We start from the raw sequence: 23,096 nt of genomic DNA, 5'->3' as shown, positions 1-23,096 counted from the left end.
ACTCGGCCGCCCTCGCCGTAGGATACTCTGCTACCTGGGCATCGCCATCTTGGCTCCGCCCTGCCCCACCGTCCCGTGACCGAAGGGCCCGCCCACGCGCTCGCAGGGATGGTCGGGTCACGTGGGCGCGGCGTCTCGGGGCGGGGCTGGGGCGGTGCCGCGCGTGCGCGCGCGCGAAGATGGCGGCGGCCGCCAGAGGGCGATGTGTGAGGTGCAGAGCTGCCAGAGTCAGCGGGACGGGTGTGAGGCACGGAGCATAGCCTAGCGGAGGCGGGGCGGGAGAAGGGCGAGATGGGGTTGCGGCAACGGGGCGGACCCAGGCTAGCTGGACGGGCGCCGACACGGGAGGCGGTTACGTCCAAACGGTGCCCACGCGCGGGGATCTGAGGCGCCTTCTCGGAGAGGGGCCGGTGCCTGGGCCCTCTGCTCGGCGCCGGCCTCCGTCTCTTCACCCGCTCTTTCCCTGCCCTCGTCCCCAGCGGCGCGTCCCTCGGCGGCCCCCGCGCCTACTCGTGCGGCGTGACGCTCCCTCGAGGCAGGACGAGGCGCTTCGCTGTCGCCGCGACAGCCTCAGCCCGGACCGCCGCCGCCCCCCGCTTCCCTGGCGGCTACCCGGTGCCCATGTGCTCCGGCCGGAGTCCGCGTGTCGCCGCCCCCGGGCGGCCCTGCCCTCCGTGCTCGCAGCCTTCCCTCCATCCTTCTGCTCGTCCTCCCGTGCGCGGAGTGGTCCACCGACCTGCCCGCGGCCCCCAGAGAGCCAGGCGCCGTCCCGGGCTCGGGGCGAGGAGCTGCCGTCGACGGAGGGGAGCCGGTGCTTACCCAGCGGCGCGTCGCCTCCTCGTTGCCCGACGCCGCGCGCCCCGCTGGTGACAGACGCCTCGCGGCCTAGCCCGCAGCTCCGGCCGGATCCCCGCGGCTCCGGTTTCCCCGTCGCGGCGCTGTCCCCACTCTCCCCGCCGCCCGCCCTCCCGAGTTCGCGGACGCCCCTGCCGCTTCCTGCTCCCTGGCTCGCGGCGCTGCCCCGAGTTCTGTCCGGTCGCCGCTGTGTCCCCAGCCCGCGAGCGCGCGTGAGAGGCGCTCGGTCAATAGAAGCGCCGGGCCCCGCTGATGGCGCCGCCCTCCCCGGCGCTCGCGCGAGGCCGTGGCGTCCGGGCCCCCGCTCCGCGTCCTCCGCCGCTGCTCCACGGCAGCCTCGCTTCGGGCAGCCCCGCGCTTGCTGGCCGGCCTGCCGCAGGCGCCGGTGGCAGTCGGCGCGGCGCCGGGGGCGAGCTCAGCTGGGCGGGGGGAGGCGCGCTCCGCGAGGACAGCGCGAGGCCGGCGCGCGGGCGCTGGTTTGCCTGCAAGGTGCTCGGCTGGTCCTGGGGACCCTACCCGACTCGGACCCGAAGGGGGTTTTCCAGGCGCCGCCCCGCTCCTAGCCCGTGTCCCGAGAGTGACCCTTTGTGAGCTGGAGGGCCCGTCGCGACGACTGGGATCGTGCTGGGCAGCAGCCTTCTGCGAAATGCCTGGCGGTCTGCACTAGAGAAAGCTCAGATTCCATTCCTGGGCTGCTGACTCGCAGGTGACCTCAGACAGGCCAGCTGCCCCCTGGAGCCTGTTTCTGCAGATGTGAACCCTTTTGAGAGCAGTGCTGAGCATGGAGGGAAGTCACTGTGAAAATGCAGTAATATCCTGACATCAGTCACTCAGGGTTTGGGGAAAGTCAGTTGAATATTGGCATTTTTGCGTCTCTCCTACGGTCTTCACTTAGTGTGTCTGTAGAAGTCTGAGTGGTGTGTGAGTTGAAAAAACAGCTGTGGTTTGAAAAGCTTGCTGCTAAGCGTGAATCTCAGTACACGCGGAAGAGGCGGCCTCCACTTCTAGCTATGTGTCCATGTGGGCTATGACTCTGTTCCTCGAGAGAGCCATCTCAGAGTGGGCTGGCTGTGTCTCAGCTTTCCACCGAAAGGACTGTGTTGTAGAGACTGGTACTCCCAGCCCCCTGGGAGCTTCCGCCCAAAGGTTTCCAGCCGCGTGGGTCTCTAAGGAAGGTAACTTCCAGGTTCCGTTGACCCTGGCTCTTTCAGGAATGGAGTTCCTGGTGTCTTCTAGAACATTGGACTGGAAGTCAATAAGTTTTTTAACTTTACCTTTGAGGCACGTCGTTTAATTTCTGTGCCTCAGTTTCTCCCCTAAATACTTAGCTCGGATTTATTCATTGTGCAGATGAGCGAGAGACAACGTAGCACTTCGTTTGTTCCTTAAAATACAGGTAGAGGTGTTACCCTGAGGCTTTGGATTGCAGAGCACAGTTCCGGTCGTGTGTGTTGTGTCTTGAGAATCACCTGTTGAAACCTTCAGGTCTGCATTTGAGGTGAAGTCTCTCCTTGATCCCTGGGTCGGTTCCCAGTGAGCTCTCTCTTCGCTGACTCTTTTCTATGTCATATGGTTATATTCCTTTGTAGCGTCCGATTGTTAGCATCCTGCTGTTTGCTACTTTCTACTTTTTTGCTGATTGTGTGATGTGTGTTTAATGTCCTTTGTCATTCCCAACACTAAGCTTCTGAGCATCATGAAGGTCTTTGATTTATTTGTGTCCCCATCATTCTTAGATCATAAATGTGTAGGAATTGAGGAAGCAGTAACACTCATTTCCACAATGATTCCCTTCCTGATGAACGACCATTTTCTCCTTTATTCGTCTTTCTCTTGGCACTTCTGTATATAGTATTTGTTTTCCGTAATTTTTCTGTTCCAATTAGAGTACAAGTGTGAAAGGGCCTCGTGGTGTTCTCCTTTGATGCTTGTTCATCGCACGTCTTTTTGAGCCTCTCCTATGTTCCATCCAGCGTGTTAAGGTATGGTCTGCCAGTGTAGACAGGAACGCTTCGCTTCAGTGTTTGCTTGCTTGCAGGGTGAATTCTTGGGTGCAGCTTGAGGCCGTGTAATGCCCTGATTAAACTCGGGAGTCATGTAGGCCTCGGTTCAAGCCCTGGCTCCAGTATAGATTAACTTTGTGATCTCAGGCTAGTTCCTTAACCACTCTTAAACCTGAGTTTCCTGCTCAGATAGTGGGAACAGTAAGAGTATCCGCCTCATAAAGGAAGTTGTCAATATTCAGTAAGACCAAGTGTTAAATACTCACTTAGGACAGTGCCTGACAGGTAACTGCTCAAGAAATGTTGGCTGTTCTTGTTATCAAGAACTCACCTTCAGCAAAGATTGTTCCTGATACCTTATGACAAGAAGACCATAACATGACGTGGCTTTGCCAATGAGAGTTTTAATTGCTAGAGGAACAGCTGTATTTCTAACGTATAAAAGTTGCTTTCGGGCATGATCTCCAATCATGTTTGGTAGGAGAATCCTCCCATCCCCTCTCCCAAAAAGAGCTAATGTGTCCAGCGGAAAAGGCAGAGAGGCTCTTTACTGACCAGGCCTTTAACCTGCTCCTCTGAGGCAAACTGATGCCCTAGAGCAGTGGGAATTGAGGGATGCATTTGGGTACTGGTTTTAAAGTGTAGATTTCCCATGCTCAGCCTCTGAGAAAGAGTAGCTGTAGGTGGTGAGGAGGATTCTGAAGTGTTGCTGTGTTGTTCCCAGGTGATTTTGCTCTTTGTGGTCTAAGGACCAACTACATGTTTGAGAAACCCTCCTTAGGGACATTGTATCTTTTCCCCGCAAAGCAGCAGGGCATGGTTGTATATCCTAGTTGTAAGTCCTTCTAGTTCTTCTGTGTGAGCTGCTGGCACCGTGAGGCTGCTGACAGGCGGGTGGTGTGGTTGTGAGACTGGGAAACAAACTCGGGGATGTCACCGAGCTTTAACCACTAGGCCATCAGGGCTGGCTTAAGACAGTGTACTTTTTCCAAAAACTATACAGATTTTGGTGTAAGAAATACCCAGAGCTTGAATTTGAGAAAACAAGGAATTCTTGACTGTATTGGTCTTCTTAGTCTCTTCTGCGACTCACTGCTACCTAGCTTGTTATAGACCTGAGTTCTGAAAGCAAATGCAGATAAATTAAAGGTCATAGATGCCCAGGCTGTTTGAAATTGGAAGATGGATGATCAAGAAAGAGTGATTTAGGGGCTGGCCAGTGGCATAGTGGTTAAGTTGGCATTCAATAGTGAATGCTTTCTTGTTATCAGGAAAACGATTAGGGATTCCACACTGATTTTCTTTTTCTCTTAAAAGCCTTAACCCCTAGGAAAGAGATTTATAATTTTTAGGTGTGTTTAACTGTTTTGATGGGAAGGTACTGAGAGACAATTTTAAATAGAAATAGATTGAGCTAGTGCTTTGTGTCACAGTCTTAATGGGGAAAACATTTTCAGTTGATTCTCATAGTTAATACAGGTTGCATTCTTTTTGTTAAATGTTTAGTCCATTTTATGAGGATGTTTTTGTCTTTTCTCTGCAGATAAGCTTTCTCAGCAGTGTTAATTATTTCCGGTTACTATTCTAGGGCTGATTTAGGTTCTCACAAAATATAATCCCCATAATTTTGTTTGTTTGTTTTGGTGAGGAAGATTGGCTCTGAGCTAACATCTGTTGCTAGTCTTCCTCTTTTTTGCTTGACGAAGACTGTCCCTGTGTGCCATTCTTGCTCTATTTTATATGTGGGATGCTGCCACAGCCCTGGTTGCCGAGTGATGTGTAGGTCCTTGTCCAGGATCCAAACCTGCGAACCCTGGGCCGCCAAAGCAGAATGGGCGGACTTAAACGACTGTGCCACTGGGCCAGCCCTCCCTAGGCTTTATACCCCTTTCCTGAGAGAATTTCTTAATGGTTACGTTTTCAAATTTAATTCTAGTCTTTAAAAAAACCCAAAGTATGTTTCCTGAAATTCTAATTGCATGGATTTGGGATGAAGGAAGGAATTGGGGTAAGCCCATGGTGGGCAGGATATCTGAAGAGCTCACTGGGGGCAGGGACTGTATCTGCTGTGTGTTTCTTTATCCTATGTGTGTAGCGATGCGTGTGACACCTAGTGGGAATTCATTCATAAATTAATGAACATAGTACCATTGATCACTGTTCCACTCTACTTGGTTGAGAAAGTGAATTATAGCATGAAGTTACAAAATTTTCTGGAGGTGATGGGGGTCCTGAAATATACAAAGTCCTTTTCTAGATTGTTCTTCCTTATCGGTCACTACATTTTAATAAGGAAGGAGATTGAAATACTAAATTGAAGCATCTTCTTAGCATAGAAAACGTACTGTAATTTCTTAGTGTGTTTCATTAATTCTAAAGTACACATTTTTTCACACTTTAAATACCTGTGAAATTGGAATATGTTTTCTTGTTGATGACTTGTAGAATGTAGATAATCATGTGTCCTGCAATTAATGGCATCTTAAATGTGTTGAAATATGGTGGCCATCCTCATTTGTAGCACAATATCTGCTTGGTTTAGGTTAAAATCTTATATTTTAGCGTGTTTTTTTTTTTAAGGTTTTATTTTTTCTTTTTCTCCCCAAAGCCCCGTGGTACATAGTTGTGTATTTTTAGTTGTGGGTCCTTCTAGTTGTGGCATGTGGGGCGCTACCTCAGCTTGGTTTGATGAGCAGTGCCGTGTCCGCGCCCAGGATTCGAACCAACGAAACACTGGGCCGCCTGCAGCGGAGCACGAGAACTGAACCACTCGGCCCCAGGGCCAGCCCCACATTTTAGTTTCTTAATGTTTATTTTTTATTTATTGTTTTAAAGATTTTATTTTTTCCTTTTTCTCCCCAAAGCCCCTTGGTCCATAGTTGTATATTCTTCGTCGTGGGTCCTTCTAGTTGTGGCATGTGGGATGCTGCCTCAGCGTGGTTTGATGAGCAGTGCCATGTCTGCGCCCAGGGTTCGAACCATCGAAACACTGGGCTCCCTGCAGCGGAGCGTGCGAACTTGACCACTCGGCCACGGGGCCAGCCCCACTTAATGTTTATTTTGAACATCAAACTTCCAAGAACAGTAAAACAGGAATACCGTCCAAAATTTTAACAATTTGTTTTGCACATTGAGTTTCTTGCTTTCAGAGAAGACAAAATAGCTGTGAGACAGCTTAGTCAAGTTTGTACAATCTAAAAGAGCAAAATCACCACTGCTTTCTGTAATTTTCAGGAGCAGTAGAGAACTGTGGACAATTCTGCTTGGAAGGTCGGCTCTGAGAGAACTGGTAAGTGGTGGTGTTCTTGAGTGGATTCTATCGTTCTTTGTTTGTGTAGCTTATATTAGGGAAAAACCCTGCCTTCTCTTTGACCTAGGAAGTAAACACATTTTCTTATTCCTAAAACTTTGTAAACATGCATTCCCTTTTTCTCTCTGCTGAAATGCGGTGTGTCTTAGAGCCCGAGCCTCGCTGTATATTCTTTGTTGTGGGTCCTTCTAGTTGTGGCATGGGGGACGCTGCCTCAGCGTGGTTTGATGAGCAGTGCCATGTCCGCGCCCAGGATTTGAACCAATGAAACACTGGGCCGCCTGCAGCGGAGGGCACGAACTTAACCACTGGGCCACAGGGCCAGCCCCTCGGAATTTATTTAAAAAAACTGAATCTTGAAAACGTTTTGTGCACAGAGCTCTTTACCATAGCGTTATTTATGTTAATAAAGAATTACTGTCAGCTTAAGTGTTTCTAACATTAGAGGGATGATAAATAAATTATGATCTATCCACTTGGTAAAATATTATGCAACTACTAGAAAGGATGTTTATCAAGATTTTCATAAGAAGGTTAAATCATTTTGTTAGAGTGTTAAACAAACAGAAGGAGGGTGCAGAATTCTGTATTCAAAATGATTTCAACTGTGGGGGAAAAGGCATATTAAACAGACTCAAAGGAATATGTTACCCTCAGTGTGATCCTGGAGTATGATTCAAATTGCATTTTTATAATTTCCTTACTCTTTTCCAGAATCAGATTGAGGCAGAACTGAGTAAACATTGGCAGCGGCTGTTAGAGGGGCTTTCTTACTACAAACCTCCCAGGTATGGCTCTTCTGTGCGTGTGGTTAGAGTGATTCCCCTGAGGATCCGGCGTGGATGGACCCATCCTCATGTTAGGAGATTGCTGAGAGAACGCAGTTTGGTTACCAGGGACAAGAGTAAGGCACGTGTTTCTGTCTGTTGAAAGGAGGGGAAATTCCTTCTAGAAATACGGTATTGTTGAATCCAATTATGTAGCCCAAGTGTCTGGGCATGAGGACTTATTAAATATTGAGTCACTATTCTTAATATTTATTTTGGTCCATCAAGTTTGTGTGAGGCACTGTCAGCACCACATTCTGGGATGTAGCAGTGAACGATGATAATAGCAGCTGATGTTTATATAGTGTTTACTATGTGCCAGTTACTTTCCTAAGCATAGACTTAGCATAAGTTATTTAATCCTCACGTCAGCCCTTTGAGTTACGTACTATTTTTATTCTTTGTTCAAATATATAGATTTTCTTTTACTGAGCAGTTGGAAACAACAATGGTAAAATATAAAGTGGTTACAAAAGAGAATGCACCTTGTCGGAGTAGACTCTTGTTAATTCCTAGTCCAGATCTCATTCTGTTATGGATCATAGTTCCCAAGCCACCCTCATTTCCCTTCTACTTCTGAGCATTGGTTGATTTTGTTACGTCTTCACCTTCCATCTTCATTCTCTTAGGTTAGTGAGGATCTTTCATTTTTCATCCTGTCACCCCTTCCCCCATAATTGTTCTGAAGTAACTCCCAGACGTCATATTATTTTATCTGTAAATGCTTTACTCTGTATCTAAAATATATGGACTTTTAAAAAGGATAATCAGTATCTTATCACATTTAGGTACTTTTATTATTGTTTCCATTTTACAGATGGGGAAACTGAGGCACAAACAGGTTAAGTAACTTGCCCAAGGTCACACAGTAGTAAGTGGTAGATTTGAACCTGGCAGTCTTACTCCAGTGTCTGTGTTCTTCATCATCATTCTGTGTTGCCCTTTCAGAACTTATTGTTTAACCTTATGCTAGCCTTTGTGTTGGGGATTTTCTGTGAAATGTGAGTCTCTGTAAAAAAAATGCAACAAGAACAACATGCTTTAGTTCACAAAATGGACGTTTGTGGCGTTAGTTTCCTTTTTGAAAGAGAAAAGTTCTGTTTGTGGTAGCATGGGATTTGAAGTCTGACAGAAATGATTTTTTCATTTTTTTGTTTTTTTGACTGCAGGCTTTATTTGAATCTAACCTTTCTTTCTTTTCTTTTTTTTTTAACGTCCTCTTTCTTTCCAGGATACAATCCAGGGTACCAAATTGCATTTAGTTGTCATGTCTCCTTAGCATAGCTGTGACAGTATCTCAGTCTTTCCTTGTTTTCATGACCTCAAACAGTTTTGAGGAGGACTGGTCAACTGTTTTGTAGAAGGCCCTGAATTTGGATTTGTCTTCTGTTTTTCTCATTACTAGATTGGGGTTGTGGGGTTTGGGGAAGAATACACAGAGGTGAAGTAGCATTCTTGTCACATCATGAGAGGATGCATGTTGTCCATGGAGTCACTGGCGATGTTAACCTTGCTCACTCGGGTGGGGTAGCATGTGCTCAGCTTCTCCTCTGTAAAGTCCCTTTTCCCCCTTTCCCTCTTCTGTTGTTTGGCAGTGAGTCACCGAGTGTAGCCCACTCTCAGTGTGGAGGTGTGGTGGAATTCAGCTCCACCTCCTGAAGGGGGTAGCATCTATGTATATTATTTGGACTTCTTTACAGATTTCCCCTTCTCCCCATTTGTTTATTCACTCATTCATTTATGTCACTATGGACTCATTTATCTTTATTTTACGCTTCGTTTATACCTTGTTCCAACTTTGGCCATTGGGAGTTCTTTTAGGTTGGCTTCTGTGTCATTTTGACATGCCCCCATCCTTTTGTTTTCTGAGTTTTCCCTTACTTTCTGACATTACCAGATGCTCCAGGCTCATCCACTGTTTTCCCCACGTAGCTCTAGAATCAGCTATTTCTCCAAGGAGTCCTGGTACCTTTTATTAGAGTATAATATTAGAAACCAAGATTTGGGTGCTGAGTGTGCTTGCTGCTACGGGGGTGTCGTAGCTCCTGGGCTTTCTCAGTGGACGGAGCTGGGTAATATATGTATGTATACTAACGGACCTGGTTTTAAATGTCACCTCCACTTTGTGTTAGCTGTGGGATTTTTGGTAAGTTATTTATCTTTCTCAGTGTTGGTAATTCCATTTGTAAAATGGAGATCATAATACTTACCTTTCAGGATACTTTTAAGCATCAAAATTAATTACTGTAATGTAATATATTTACAAATAATATCATTAAAACTATAGTTTGTAACAGACGTATACTATAATTATTACTTGGGCATAAATAGTTCTTTGTTATGAAGTCTGTAAGGATGAACTTGTGTGTGTGTGTGTATGTGTGTGTGTATTTTGTAGGCATCTAAAAGGCAGAAAAAGGTATGTAGTAAAAGTATCTTTAAGTGCTTTTATTTTAAACCCTAGAGGGTCATTGAGAAAGAGGAAATGATTCATTGTTTTTTTTCGTAGTCCGAATTCCGCTGAAAAAGTGAAAGCTAATAAAGATGTAGCTTCACCTCTGAAGGAACTGGGTTTAAGAATCAGCAAGTTCTTGGTGAGTAAAAATGAGCACCGGCTCAGTTTATTACCTGCAGTGTGGATGAGAGTGGTTATATCGTTAGCGATTTTGGTGAAAATTCCTTTTATTTCAGTTTTGGAGATGAGATTGAGCATACTGTGTTTCAAAATACCCAAGTTGCAACTCTTCTTTTTAAAAGCCACAGATCAAGTTGCCTGACCTGGTTACTCCATATCACAGAGTTTTCTTCAGCACATGTGGTGGTCTTTAAATTGGCTAGATTGTATTTAAATATGTAGCTGTTTTCTTTTCATTTTGGAAACTCAGATCGCACCTCTATAGTACTGTTCTTGGTGAATCAGCACGGTTGTTTCTGACCTGTAAATTACATGTCAGTGACTGCCTCCTTTTTTCTCCCATTTGGGTTAAAATTGTTATGTTGTATGGAATCTTTTGAAAGGGTTTTTGTTGATTCAGGTTCTGTGTCCATTCCAGAGGACAAACCTTTAGAATGCTCTCATGGTATGTGGTTTCCTCACTTAGAACCTCTGTATTTCAGGGTCTTGATGAAGAACAGAGTGTACAGTTACTCCAGTGTTACCTTCAAGAGGATTACAGAGGTACCCGGGGCTCACTGAAGGTTTGTTGTTATGTGCAGCTCCCTTCTACTTTTATCCTTTTCCTTGTTGGTTTGAGATAACGTAGGGTTTTGGTATCAGTTCTTTGCAGCAGGGGTAGGTGATGAGATATGGTCCTTCTCAGAAAAGACTAAAGGCTTAAAAAAACATACTTAAGGGGCTGGCCCCCGTGGCCGAGTGGTTGAGTTTGCTCGCTCTGCTTCGGTGGCCCGGGGTTTCACTCGTTTGGGTCCTGGGCATAGCACTGCTCATCAAGCCATGCTGAGGCGGCATCCCACATGCCACAACTAGAAGGACTCAAAAGTAAAATATACAGCTATGTACTGGGGGGCTTTGGAGAGAAGAAGGAAAAATAAAATCTTTAAAAAAAACCCCAAAATCAAAGAAACAAAACACATACTTAAGCTGAGTTCTGGCCTCAGACTTGGAGGGGTGGAGAGGTCAAAGATTGACATGTTAATTATAGAATCTCAGGGTATCAGAGCTGAAAAGGACCCGAGACGACATCTGGCCTTTTCAGCCCCTCATGTTACATATGAGGAAATGGAGCCCAGAGTAGGGGGCCGAGAATTGAGCACAGACTTGGATGTGCTTAGGTAAAAACTTTCCAGAAATGAGTGGGCGTTTATAATCTTGAAGGGTGAGGTGAGGGTGTTTACCTTTTTCTTTGTTAATTGAGTTTTGCTTATAAGATGGCTTCTTGACTGTTCTTTTTTCCTTTAGTCAGTACTGCAAGACGAGAGGCAGAGCCAGGCCCTAATCCTGAAGGTCAGTAGTAGTCACCCTTTCCATTCTTTGGTGTAGAATTGGGTAATGGCTTCTTGACCTTGTTCTCCCGAGTATTGCTGGCCTTTGCCTCTTGTGTTAGGTGAGCATTGAGGTCTTAATGGAGAAGTTTATTAACTCATTTGTGAAAGGAGGCTCTCTTATCCCCTGGACCCAGCTGAGGGCTTTTTCCAAAGGAGATTCTTCAGCCCCTGGGGGTGAGAACTGGTTGATGGATATTTCTTCTCTAGGTGTAAGTGCAACAGGATTAATTTGTATTTCTTTATTCCTTTATATTCTCCCTCCCAGCCTCCCAAAGCAAGCTTTTCACGTAGAATCTCATTTTATTTTATTTTATTATTTTTTAATTTTTATGAGTTAATGATAGGTTACAATCTTGTGAAATTTCAGTTGTACATTATTGTCTGTCAGTTGTCTTGTAGGTGCACCCCTTCACCCTTTGTGCTCCGCCCCCCACCTTTCCCCTGGTGGCTGCTAATCTGTTCTCTTTGTCTACATTTTTAAATTCCTCATATGAGTGGAGTCATACAGACATTGTCTTCCTCTATCTGGCTTATTTCACTTAACATAATTCCCTCAAGGTCCATCCATGTTGTTGCAACTGGGACGATTTTGTTCTATTTTTACGGCTGAGTAGTATTCCATTGTATGTATATATCTTCTTTATCCAAACATCAGTTGATGGGCACTTAGGTTGCTTCCACGTCTTGGCTATCGTAAATAATGCTGCAATGAACATTGGGGCGCATGGGACTTTTGGAATTGCTGACTTCAAGTTCTTTGGATAGATACCCAGTAGTGGGATAGCTGGATTGTGTGGTAGTTCTATTTTTAATTTTTTGAGGAATCTCCATACTGTTTTCCATAGTGGCTGCACCAGTTTGCATTCCCACCAGCAGTGTATGAGGGTTCGTTTTTCTCCACAACCTCTCCAACATTTGTTACTATTTGTTTTGGTTATTTTTGTCATTCTAATGGGTGTAAGGTGATATCTTAGTGTAGTTTTGATTTGCATTTCTCTGATGAGCAGCAGTGATGAACATCTTTTCATGTGCCTATTGGCCATCCGTATATCTTCTTTGGAGAAATGTCTGTTCATGTCTCCTGCTCATTTTTTGATGGGGTTGTTTGATTTTTTGTTGTTGAGTTGTGTGAGTTCTTTATATATTATGGATATTAACCCTTTGTTGGATGTATGACTTGCAAATATTTTTTCCCAGTTAGTGGGTTGTTTTTTTATTTCAATCCTGTTTTCCCTTGCTTTAAAGAAGCTCTTTAGTCTGATGAAGTCCCATTTGTTTATTCTTTCTATTGTTTCCCTTCTCTGAGAAGACATAGTGTCCAAAACGATCCTTTTACAACTGATGTCAAAGAGTGTACTGCCTACATTTTCTTCTAGAAGCCTTATGGTTTCAGGTCTTACCTTTAGGTCTTTGATCCATTTTGAGTTTATTTTGGTGAATGGTGAAAAAGAATGGTCAATTTTCATTCTTTTATATGTGGCTTTCCAGTTTTCCCAGCACCATTTGTTGAAAAGACTTTCTTTTCTCCATTATATGCCCTCAGCTCCTGTGTCGAAGATTAGCTGTCCATAGATGTGTGGTTTTATTTCTGGGCTTTCAATTCTGTTCCATTGATCTGTGCACCTGTTTTTGTACCAGTACCATGCTGTTTTGATTACTGTAGCTTTGTAGTATGTTTTGAAATCAGGGATTGTGATGCCCCCAGCTTTGTTCTTTTTTCTCAGGATTGCTTTAGCAATTTGGAGTCTTTCATTGCCCCATATGAATTTTAGGATTCTTTGTTCTATTTCTATAAAGAATGTCATTGGGATTCTGATTGGGATTGCATTGAATCTGTAGATTGCTTTAGGCAGAATGGGCATTTTAACTATGTTTATTCTTCCAATCCATGTACATGGAATGTCTTTCCATGTCTTTATGTCATCATCTGTTTCTTTCAGAAAAGCCTTGTAGTTTTTGTTGTATAGGTCTTTCACTTCCTTAGTTAAATTCACCCCAAGGTATTTTATTCTTTTTGTTGCGATTGTGAATGGTATTGTGTTCTTGAGTTCTTTTTCTGTTCATTTGTTATTAGAGTATAGAAATGCTACTGATTTATGTAAATTGATTTTATACCCTTAAACTTTGCTGTAGTTGTTGATTACTTCTAAAAGTTTTCCAATGGATTCTTTGGGGTTTTCTATATATAAGATCATGTCATCTGCAAACAGCAAGAATTTCGCTTCTTCCCTCCCTATTTGGATTCCTTTTATTCCTTTTTCTTGCCTAATTGCTCTGGCCACAACCTCCAGTACTATGGTAAATCAGAGTGGTGATGAGGGCATCCTTGTCTCGTTCTTGTTTTCAGGGGATGGCGCTCAGTTTTTGCCCATTAAGTATGGTGTGGGCTGTGGGTTTGTCATATATGGCCTTTATTATGTTGAGGTAGGTCCCTTCTATCCCCATTTTGTTCAGAGTTTTTATCATAAATGGCTGTTGGATCTTGTCAAATGCTTTCTCTGCATCTATTGAGATGGTCCTGTGGTTTTTATTCCTCAATTTGTTGATGTGGTATATCACGTTGATTGATTTGTGGATGTTGAACCATCCCTGTGTCCCTGGTATGAATCCCACTTGATCATGGTGTATGATCCTTTTGATGAATTGCTGAATTTGGGTTGCCAAAATTTTGTTGAGAATTTTTGCATCTATGTTCATCAGTGATATTGGCCTGTAGTTCTCCTTTTTCGTGCTGTCCTTGTCAGGCTTTGGTATCAGTGTGGTGTTGGCCTCGTAGAATGTGTTAGGAAGTGTTCCATCCTCCCTCATTTTTTGAAATAGCTTGAAAAGGATAGGTATTAAATCCTCTCTGAAAGTTTGGTAGAATTCCCTAGGAAAGCCACCTGGTCCTGGGGTTTTATTCTTTGGGATGCTTTTGATTGCTGTTTCAATCTCTTTCTTTGTGATTGGTCTGTTCAAATTGTCTGCTTCTTCTTGACTAAGCTTTGGGAGATTGTAGGAGTCCAAGAATTTATCCATTTTCTCTAGGTTATCCATTTTGTTGGCATATAGTTTTTCATAGTATTCTCTTATAATCCGTTGTATTTCTTTGGAGTCTGTTGTTATTTCTCCTCTTTCATTTCTGATTTTGTTTATTTGAGCTTTCTCTCTTTTTTTCTTTGTAAGTCTGGCTAGGGGTTTGTCAATCTTATTTATCTTCCCAAAGAACCAGTTCTTTCTTTCATTAATCCTTTCCACTGCCTTTTTTGTTTCAATAGCATTTATTTCTGCTCTGATTTTTATTATTTCTCTCCTTCTCCTGACTTTGGGCTTTGTTTGTTCTTCTTTCTCTAATTCAGTTAGGTGTAGTTTAAGATTGCTTATTTGGGATTTTTCTTGTTTGTTAAGATGTGCCTATATTCTGATGAATTTCCCTCTTAATACAGCTTTTGCTGTATCCCATATGAGTTGGTATGGCATGTTATCATTTTCATTTGTCTCCAGGTATTTTTTGATTTCTTCTTTAATTTCTTCAGTGATCCATTGCTTGTTCAATAGCATATTTAGTCTTCACATCTTTGTGCCTTTCTCAGCTTTTTCTTGTAATTAATTTCTAGCTTTATAGCATTATGATCGGAGAAGATGCTTGTTATTATTTCGATTTTTTTTTATTTGTAGAGGCTTGCCTTGTTTCCCAACCTATGGTCTATCCTTGAGAATCTTCCATGCCTAGTTGAGAAGAATGTGTATTCTGCTGTTTTTGGAAGAAGTGTTCTATATATGTCTATTAAGCCCAACTGTTTTAGCTTTTCGTTCAGCTCCACTGTTTCCTTGTTGATTTTCTGTCTGGATGATCTGTCCATTGATGTGAGTGGGGTGTTGAGGTCCCCTACTATTGTTGTGTTATTTTTCATATCTTCTTTTAGGTTTGTAAATAGTTGCTTTATGAACTTTGGTGCTCCTGTGTTGGGTGCATAGATATTTATAAGCATTATTTCTTCTTGATGAAGTGTCCCTTTGATCATTATATATTGGCCCTCTGTGTCTCTCTTTACTTGCCTTATCTTGAAATCTGTTTTGTCTGATGTAAGTACTGCAACACCTGCTTTCTTTTGTTTGCTATTAGTTTGGAGTATTGTCTTCCACCCCTTCACTCTGAGCCTGTGTTTGTCCTTGGAGCTGAGGTGTGTTTCCTGGAGGCAACAAATTGTTGGATCTTATTCTTTAATCCATCTTGCCACTCTGTGTCTTTTTATTGGAGAGTTCAATCCATTTACATTGAAGGTGATTATTCATGCATGAGGGCTTAATGCTGTCATTCTGTTGCTCGTTTTCCAGTTGTCCTGCGTTTCCTTTGTTTCTCGTCCTGTGTGTTTTAGCCTACCCATTGACTTCTGCAGTTTCTTATGCTGGGTTTCTTAGCTTTTTCCTTATTTATGTTTTGTGTCTCTCTTCTGTTTTTTAGTTTAGTGGCTACCTTGAAGTTTGTTTCAGAATCTCGTGCATAACAGTCCATTTTCTGGTGGTCTCTTACTTCCTTAGCCTAAACTGATTCAGTCCCTTTCCTCCTCCTCTCCTAAATTGTTATTTTCATCTCTTATTCCAACTTGTGATGTGAGTTTGTGGTTAAAGTGATAAGATTGTCTTTGCTTTGGTGACTTCCTTCCCTTTATCCTAATGCTATAGTTGCATATTTGCTATCCTGTTCTGATTCTATCTGTTTGTCTCCCTACTGTGTGTTTTGTGACCCTTTCTCCCTTTTTTTCTTTTTTCAGGTATGAGGGCCTTCTTGAGGATTTCTTGGTGGGGGACGGGTCTTGTGGCTACAAAGTCCCTTAGCTTTTGTTTGTCTGGAAAAGATTAAATTTCTCCCTCATATCTAAAGGATATTTTTGCTGGACAGAGTATTCTTGGCTGAAGATCTTTATCCTTTAAAGTTTTGAATATGTCATTCCAGTCTCTCCTAGCTTGTAAGGTTTCTGTAGAGAAATCTGCTGAAAGTCTGATAGGGGTTCCTTTGTAGGTTATTTTCTTCTGCCTTGCTGCCCTGAGGATTCTTTCTTTGTCATTCATTTTTGCCATTTTTACTACTATATGCTTTGCAGTGGGTCTTTTTACATTGACAAACCTAGGAGATCTGAAAGCTTCCTCCACACATTTCTCTCTCAATCCCTAGGTTTGGGGAGTTCTCTGCTATTGTTTCTTTGAGCATGCTTTCTGCTCCATTTTCCTTTTCCACACCCTCAGGAATACCAATGATTCTTAAGTTGCTTTTTCTCCTTTAGTCGGCTGTTTCTCGGAGTTTTTCTTCAGTTTTTTTTTGCTCTTCGTTCTCTTCCTTCCTCTGTCTGGAGCCATTCAGCCTGTCTATCTTCAATTATGCTAATTTGCTCCTCTGTGGTGTCAACACGAGCATTCCGGGAATCCGTATTGTGTTTTATCTGATCCATTGTATTTTTCATCTCTAGTATTTCTGATGGATTCTTCTTTATAGTTTCAATCTCTTTTGTGAAGTAACTCCAGAACTCGTTCACTTGTTTCTCTATATTTCCCTTTACGTCATTGAGTTTTTTGATGATAGCTATTCTGAATTCATTGTCATTTAGTTTACCTATTTTCAAGTCCTCAGGACATACTTCTGTGTTTTTATTGTTTTCCTTCTGGTCTGGAGCTTTTATAAATTGCTGGATGGTAGAGGAGCGGTTTTTGCGCATAATACTATTCAGTTGCAGTCACTGCCTGTTCCCACTAGATGGGGGTTGAGAGCAGCGCATTCTGAGCCCTCCACCTTCAGCCGCGATGGCAGTGCACAGCGTGGGTTGGGGGAGGAGGGGCACTTCCTTGTGCGCAGACCTGGATTCCCATCAGATCTCGCTCTCTGCTTTCAGCTTTCGCTCTCTGGTTTCCTGGGGCCTTGGCTTGATGGGGTTCCCCCACGCGAAAGCTTTCTCCTGTTAGAGAGTTTCCGCTGCATGGGTCTGTGGGAGTCCTGGATGATCCCCTGGACGTGCGGCCCCTCCCCTGCCCCTTCTCTCACCTGCGGCAGCCATCCAGTCTCTAGGGGAGGGAGCGAAGTTCTCTCTTACCCCTTCCAGCTCCTCTGAGGGGGGCTCCAGCCTCTCTGCCATCCATTGTTTGGCTGCTGTGGGTCTCTGACGATTTCTGTGCTATTAGGATTTTTGTTGGAATGTGGTTGCTCCTTTTGGTTATAATTTGGAGGAGAGAGAATCCCAGGCAAGCTCACTCTGGCATGACGCTTACGTCCTAATCCTAGAATCTCATTTTAAAATGATATTTGACCATGACTTCTGAAGTAGTTTCCTATTTGGTATTTAGTGAGAAGTAAGTACATTAGTTACAAACAATTAGGACATATAACACTGGTATTTTTATATTTTCTTTTGTGTATTTGGCCTGTCAGTTTATAGCGTTGTGTGTTACTTGAATGCTCTGAGAAATCATGCTAGAAAACTTACTCATGTTATAAATAATTCCTTTTATCTTGCATGACTTTACTCGTATACTAGTTCATGAAGGTCTTTTGCTTTCTTTTGAGCTAACAGTATGCTTCCATTTCTGTGATTGCTTATAGAAACTGACCATTTCCATTCATACCCTTTTTTTTTTTTTTTGAGGTAGATTAGCCCTGGGCTAACATCTGCTGCCAATCCTCCTCATTTTGCTGAGGAAGACTGGCCCTGAGCTAACATCTGTGCCCATCTTCCTCTACTTTATATGTGGGACACCTACCACAGCATGACTTGCCAAGTGGTGCCATGTCCACACCTGGGATCTGAACCAGCGAACCCTGGGCTGCCAAAGTGGAATGTGAGCATTAACTGCTGTGCCAGCGGACTGGCCCCTCCATTCATACTTTTAAGTGATCTCTTTATAAGCAAATTTAAAATTGAATATCTTCTTTACAAAGGTGAGTTACTGATTTTGAATCTTTGGATTCTTCCCAGATTGCAGATTATTACTATGAAGAAAGAACCTGTATCCTTCGTTGTGTCTTACACCTTCTCACTTACTTCCAAGATGAAAGACACCCCTATAGGGTAAGCCCATTTCGTCATGTTGGTTCTCTTTACCCTATAAAATTCAACTCTTGTTAATAATTTTATATTATTCATATTCGTTTTCATTTGAATATTTACCTTTTACTATAGGCATAAGTTGCTCTGCTTTGGATTTTCTTTTCAGGTTGAGTATGCAGACTGTGTTGATAAATTGGAGAAGGAGCTAGTTACAAAATACAGACAGCAGTTTGAAGAGCTTTATAAAACTGAAGGACCAACGTGGGAGACACATGGAAACCTCATGGTATGTGGTTAGTGGGGCCTCCTATAAGTCTTAGGAGGATTGTATACTCCTCCCCATTGAGCTCCAAGCAAATTATTTATTCATTTATCAACTTAAAACACTTATAGATTATCGTTCTTCAGAGAAGTTTAAACATGTTATATGGACCAAAACGTTGATGACTTCAACTAATGGTACTTACTTTTGGACATTTTCCCTTGTCTTTGTCTCTCCAGTTACCTAAAGTATTCTGTTAGAGGTTAAATGGTTAAGTCTAAAAGCGAGATTTCATTTTCTTTATTATCGTTATCAAGTGTGTGACACTAGTTTGATTATTTTATCTTAAATCTTAAACCACTCTACATTTATAGTTTGGAATATGACCTTTTTTGTTTTGAGAATAATACGTTTATTAAAACAATCCAACGAAAACACAGACAGTAGCTATTTAAAATATTTAGTAGAAGAGCCCATTTACAGTATCAACGAAAGCATAAATTCCTCAGGAATAAGCTTACAACAGTGAAAATCTAAATGAAGGGGACTTTAAAATGCTGTCAAGGGTGTATCAAAGAAGTTGTAACCAAATAGAAAGACATGCTACATTTTGAATAAAGAGTCGGCTCTGTGAAAGTGTTAGTACTTCCTATATTAACTTGTAAGCTTAGTGCCGTCCCAGAAAAAATACTAACAAGTGTTTGTCTTGCCTTTTATTTTAGAACTGGACAGACTGATTCTAAAGTTCACCTGATGGGGCTGGCTTGGTAGCCGAGTGGTTAAGTTCTTGCACTCTGCTTGGGCGGCCCAGGGTTTCGCCGGTTTGGATCCTGGGCTTTGACATGGCACTGCTCATCAGGCCATGCTGAGGTGACGTCCTACATGTCACAACTAGACAGACTCACAACTAGAATACACAACTATGTATTGGGGGACTTTGGGGAGAAGAAGGAAAAAAAAAATTAAAAATAAAATTCTTGTGAAAAATAAGAATAGCCAGGAAATTTTTGAAAAAGGAAAATAATGAAGGAAAATTAGCCTTATTAGATAATAAGACTACAGTAATTTTAAGCATGGTATTGGCACTTGAATAAATAGATCGACGAATAGAGCGTAGTAGGAAGTCTACCTATAGACCCAAATACTGATAGAGAATTAGTGTATACTAAAGGTGGCATTTCAGATCAGTGCGGAAATGTTGGATTATTCAATAAATGCTGTTAGAACCATTGGGTAGCCATCTGGAGAAAAATTGAACTGTATCTGTTTCATACCTTCTACCAAAAGAAAATCAGATAGATCAATGATTTAAATTAAAAAGAAATTCAACTATGAAAGTACTAGAAGAAAACATGACAGGTGGTTTTTTTTTGTTTCTTTGTTTTTTGGAGGTTTCTTTGTTAGGAATTTTTTTTTTTTTAGATCTTATTTTTCCTCCTTTTCCCCAAAGTCCCCCGTTATGTAGTTGTATATTTTTGCTGTGGGTGCTTCTAGTTGTGGTATGTGGGACGCCACCTCAGTATGGCTTGATGAGTGGTGCTAGGCCTGTGCCCAGGATCCCAACTGGCAAAACCCTGGGCTGCCGAAGTAGAGTGCGCGAACTTAACCACTTACCCATGGGCTTGCCTTATTGTTTGTGTCTTTTTGATGAGGAAGATTGAGCTGAGCTAACATCTGTTGCCAATCTTCTTTTTGTTTTTAATTTCCTTTTTTTTTTTCTTCTTCTCCCCAAAGCCCCCCGGTATGTAGTTGTATATTCTAGTTGTAGGTCCTTCTGGCTCTGCTACATGGGTCACCGCCTCAGCATGGCTTGATGAGTGGTTCTAAACCCATGCCCAGGATCCGAGATTACATCAGCCCTGTTACCACTTGGTCCCTGAGAACAGATTGTTGGAGTTGGGGTCGTGGGTCGGGAGGTCACCACTGGGAGGGCAGGCTCCCCAGGTTTGGGTTCCATTTTCTCTCCCAGGCGCCCGGCGCATACAGCCCCCTTAGGGCCTGGGGGTGGGAAGCCACCTCGCTTTAGATCAGTCACCAGGGTTCCTACCTTAGAAGGGTCCCCACCTTAGATCACTCACTTGGACACTAAGGCACGTTTTAGCGTCTCTTGTCTTAACGATTATGTCCATTTGTCTGTCCATTTGTGTTTTCTGTGTCATGTCAGCGGATGTAATCCTCAGAAATAATGCACGCTGGCCTCTGACAACCATGAAGCAATCTGTTACATGTGGGTCTGAATGTATAGACTCAGTTCAAATATCAAATAAACCTATAACAGAAAGTACCTCTGGAGGCCTCCATCTCGTGGGGGTCCCTTCCCTCAGCTCTCTGGGGCCCAGTGGGCCCTGTACACTAGTTTGTTGAGTGACCATTTGTTGGGCACCTACAAGATAGTTAGCTCTGCTCCTCTCCCTGCCCCGTGCAACTGTAAGCTCCTTAGAGGCAGCTGCTGGACGACAGCTGGACGGAGCGTCTGTTACAAGTCACGTGTGGGCCCGGGCCAGGATCCTGCAGTCAGCACATTGTCTGCAGGCCCAGTGGCCTGTGGTTTGGGCCCTCGTGAGCTTTGCTGGATTGGGGGAGGGAAGGGAGGGCAGTGGAAAGGGAGGCAGTCCTTGTCCCAGCTCAGTCATCCCCTGCCTGGAGCTGGGCAGGTGCCTTACCTCCCGTGGCCTCCATATCCCGTCTGGAATGGGCATTGCCACTCTGTGCCCTCACAGGTCCCTTGTGATTCCAACAGCCAGTCCCAGGGTTCTGCAGAGGTGGGGCAGAGAGTCACCGTGAGAGGGCCTGAGCTGCTCGCAGCCCCTTTGGGGCATTGGGAAAGGTGCTGGGGTCCAGGGCAGAGGCTCAGAGAGGTGGACAGGGCTGCCTTCTAATCCTAGCTCTGCCATTTATTTGATGTGGGGCCTCAGTTTCCTCATTGGTAACATGAGGATGGTGTTGGCAGCCATGCAGCATTGCTCTGAGGCTGACTCCTGATGATTCTGCATTTGGGTGGACTTTTCAGCAGAGGGCCTGGCTCCCAGTACCCAGTCACGGATATCTTCCTCCCAGACCAGAGAGGCTTGTGCTGGACTGACTAAGGGGCCCTGGGACAGGGGTCTTTGGGGGAAGAAGAAAGGCCATCGCTTCTGACCTTGGCCTTACGGTGAAGCCTTAGCTGCTGCATGGGCACTTCCTCTGGAACAGGCCGGAGTCTGCCTTTCCTCCCTCCATGGGACTCTGACCCCTCCAGGTGACCTCAGGACTGAGCAGCTGGACTGTGACCCCCTCTTGGACCCTCCTGTGTCTCCAGAGTGGAGGTCTTCCCCTCCTGTCTGGTGCTACCTCTCTCTCCCCCAACTCCCATGCCCGGACCCAGCCTTGGGGCCGCCCAGTGCCTGGAGCAGCACTGTTCCATCTGGAGCTGGTTAGTTTTTGGAAACGACAACAATGTGCAAACGCCTCCCACCGCTTCCCAGAGCCTGAGCAGAATGAATGAATGAACACAAAGCCCAGCCCCTCCCCTTCTTCCATTGCTCCCCACTTCACTTAAACCACAGGGGTGGTCTCTCTGACTCCAAGCGCAGTTTGAAAACCTGGGGAAGTTCAAAAAACAAATGAAAAATACCCTCACATTCCACCCAGAACAGCCCCACTAACGTTTGGTGCACGGTGAGTACGCACTCACTGAGTGCCCAGCTCTGTGCCAAGCTCCTTGTCAGCAGTAAGAATTCATCTTCCTCCTTACAAAACGAACTTCTGTTATCCCGAAATTGCAGATGGGGAAAGTAAGGCCCGGGCGTGGACTCGACCCCAGTCTGCCTCACTGAGCCTCCACCGCGAGTCTTCACTGGGGGTTCCCAGGGCAGTTGCTAGCCCAGCACGACAGGCCCTCCCTGTACTCGTGGCACATGGCTGGTGTCTCTGTGTTTTTTGGAGGACCCCCTCAGAAGGGGCCAGGACAGCTGGCCACGCCCTGCCTCCCATGAGCTGAGTCTCAGCTGTATTTCCCGTGGTTCTGTCTTCAGCCTGCCCTCCTCGCCCAGCTTAACCCCTCTGACCCTCTCCTTCCAGCCTCGAGAGCCCAGTGGGGCTCAGCCCTCCCCCGGCCCTGGGCCCTCGGGAAGCCGGCATGAAGCAGCTACTCCCAGTGCAGTGCACTGGCCCAGAAGACACGACTTGACTGGGGCCAAAGCTCCTGAGGCCTGAGCTGTGTCCCCCTGCTCATTCTCAAGACGCTCTGTGTCTTTGCCATTCAGAAAGTGTCATTTCAGGGAAGGCTGGTGGCCAGTTTTCGGAAGCTGAAGCCAGAATTGCCCTGTCAGCTGCCAAGCAAGGCCGGCTAGAAGGGTGGGTGTGCATGTGCTTTTCCCAATGTGGACAGCAGACATGTTGGGGCTGGGGGTGGGGAAGTGGGAAACAAGAACCACGCTTCTCTCCCTCATCCTGAAGGCCCAGGCCCCCGCTCTCCAGCCCCTTCTTTCTAAGATCCTCCTGTCTTCTGCCCTCCTCTGAGCTGCAGACTCATCTGTACATCGCTTCCATAATCCTCCCAGCACCTAGAGTTGCAGGGGATCAGAAGTGGGAGGGGCCCTGACAATTCTCAGAGGACCTCTTCCACCTTTGGAATGCACAACCCTTCAGCGGGGTCTGATGTGCATGTCCCCCAGACCCACTCTGCATCCCACCCCACCCAGGGGTTGATGTGGGTGGCCCAGGGACACTCTAATCCTCCCCTGAGGCCCAGAGAGGGACAGATTGGTTGGAGGTCACAGTTAGTGGTAGCACCTGGGCTCAGGTGTCCTGTCTGCCGGATTCTCCTAGAACACAACT

General features: G+C 44.7%; 1 protein-coding gene across 4 annotated transcripts; it reads left to right on the top strand.

The window, feature by feature from the left end:
• Nucleotides 1-61: 61 nt before the first annotated feature.
• LOC139046327 (nucleoporin NUP188-like) lies at nucleotides 62-22,604 on the top strand. 4 transcript variants are annotated; one of them, XM_070518598.1, is made up of 9 exons: nucleotides 62-240; nucleotides 6,093-6,147; nucleotides 6,883-6,956; nucleotides 9,505-9,589; nucleotides 10,113-10,193; nucleotides 10,915-10,959; nucleotides 17,945-18,037; nucleotides 18,183-18,302; nucleotides 22,338-22,604. In XM_070518598.1, exons 1-9 carry the CDS (start codon nucleotides 203-205, stop codon nucleotides 22,470-22,472), a joined length of 726 nt encoding a protein of 241 aa, XP_070374699.1. In that variant the 5' UTR covers nucleotides 62-202; the 3' UTR covers nucleotides 22,473-22,604. The 4 variants fall into 4 exon arrangements, with proteins under 4 accessions (XP_070374699.1, XP_070374700.1, XP_070374701.1 ...); XM_070518600.1 differs by lacking the exon at nucleotides 22,338-22,604 and adding an exon at nucleotides 19,001-19,569 and having other exon boundaries at nucleotides 63-240; XM_070518599.1 differs by lacking the exon at nucleotides 10,915-10,959.
• Nucleotides 22,605-23,096: the final 492 nt, after the last annotated feature.

The sequence above is a fragment of the Equus asinus genome, chromosome 10 (assembly GCF_041296235.1).
Source record: "Equus asinus isolate D_3611 breed Donkey chromosome 10, EquAss-T2T_v2, whole genome shotgun sequence".
In the NCBI taxonomy this organism is placed as follows: Eukaryota; Metazoa; Chordata; class Mammalia; order Perissodactyla; family Equidae; genus Equus; species Equus asinus.
Note: the sequence above shows the minus strand (reverse complement) of the source record. Positions and strands in the feature narration are given on the sequence as shown.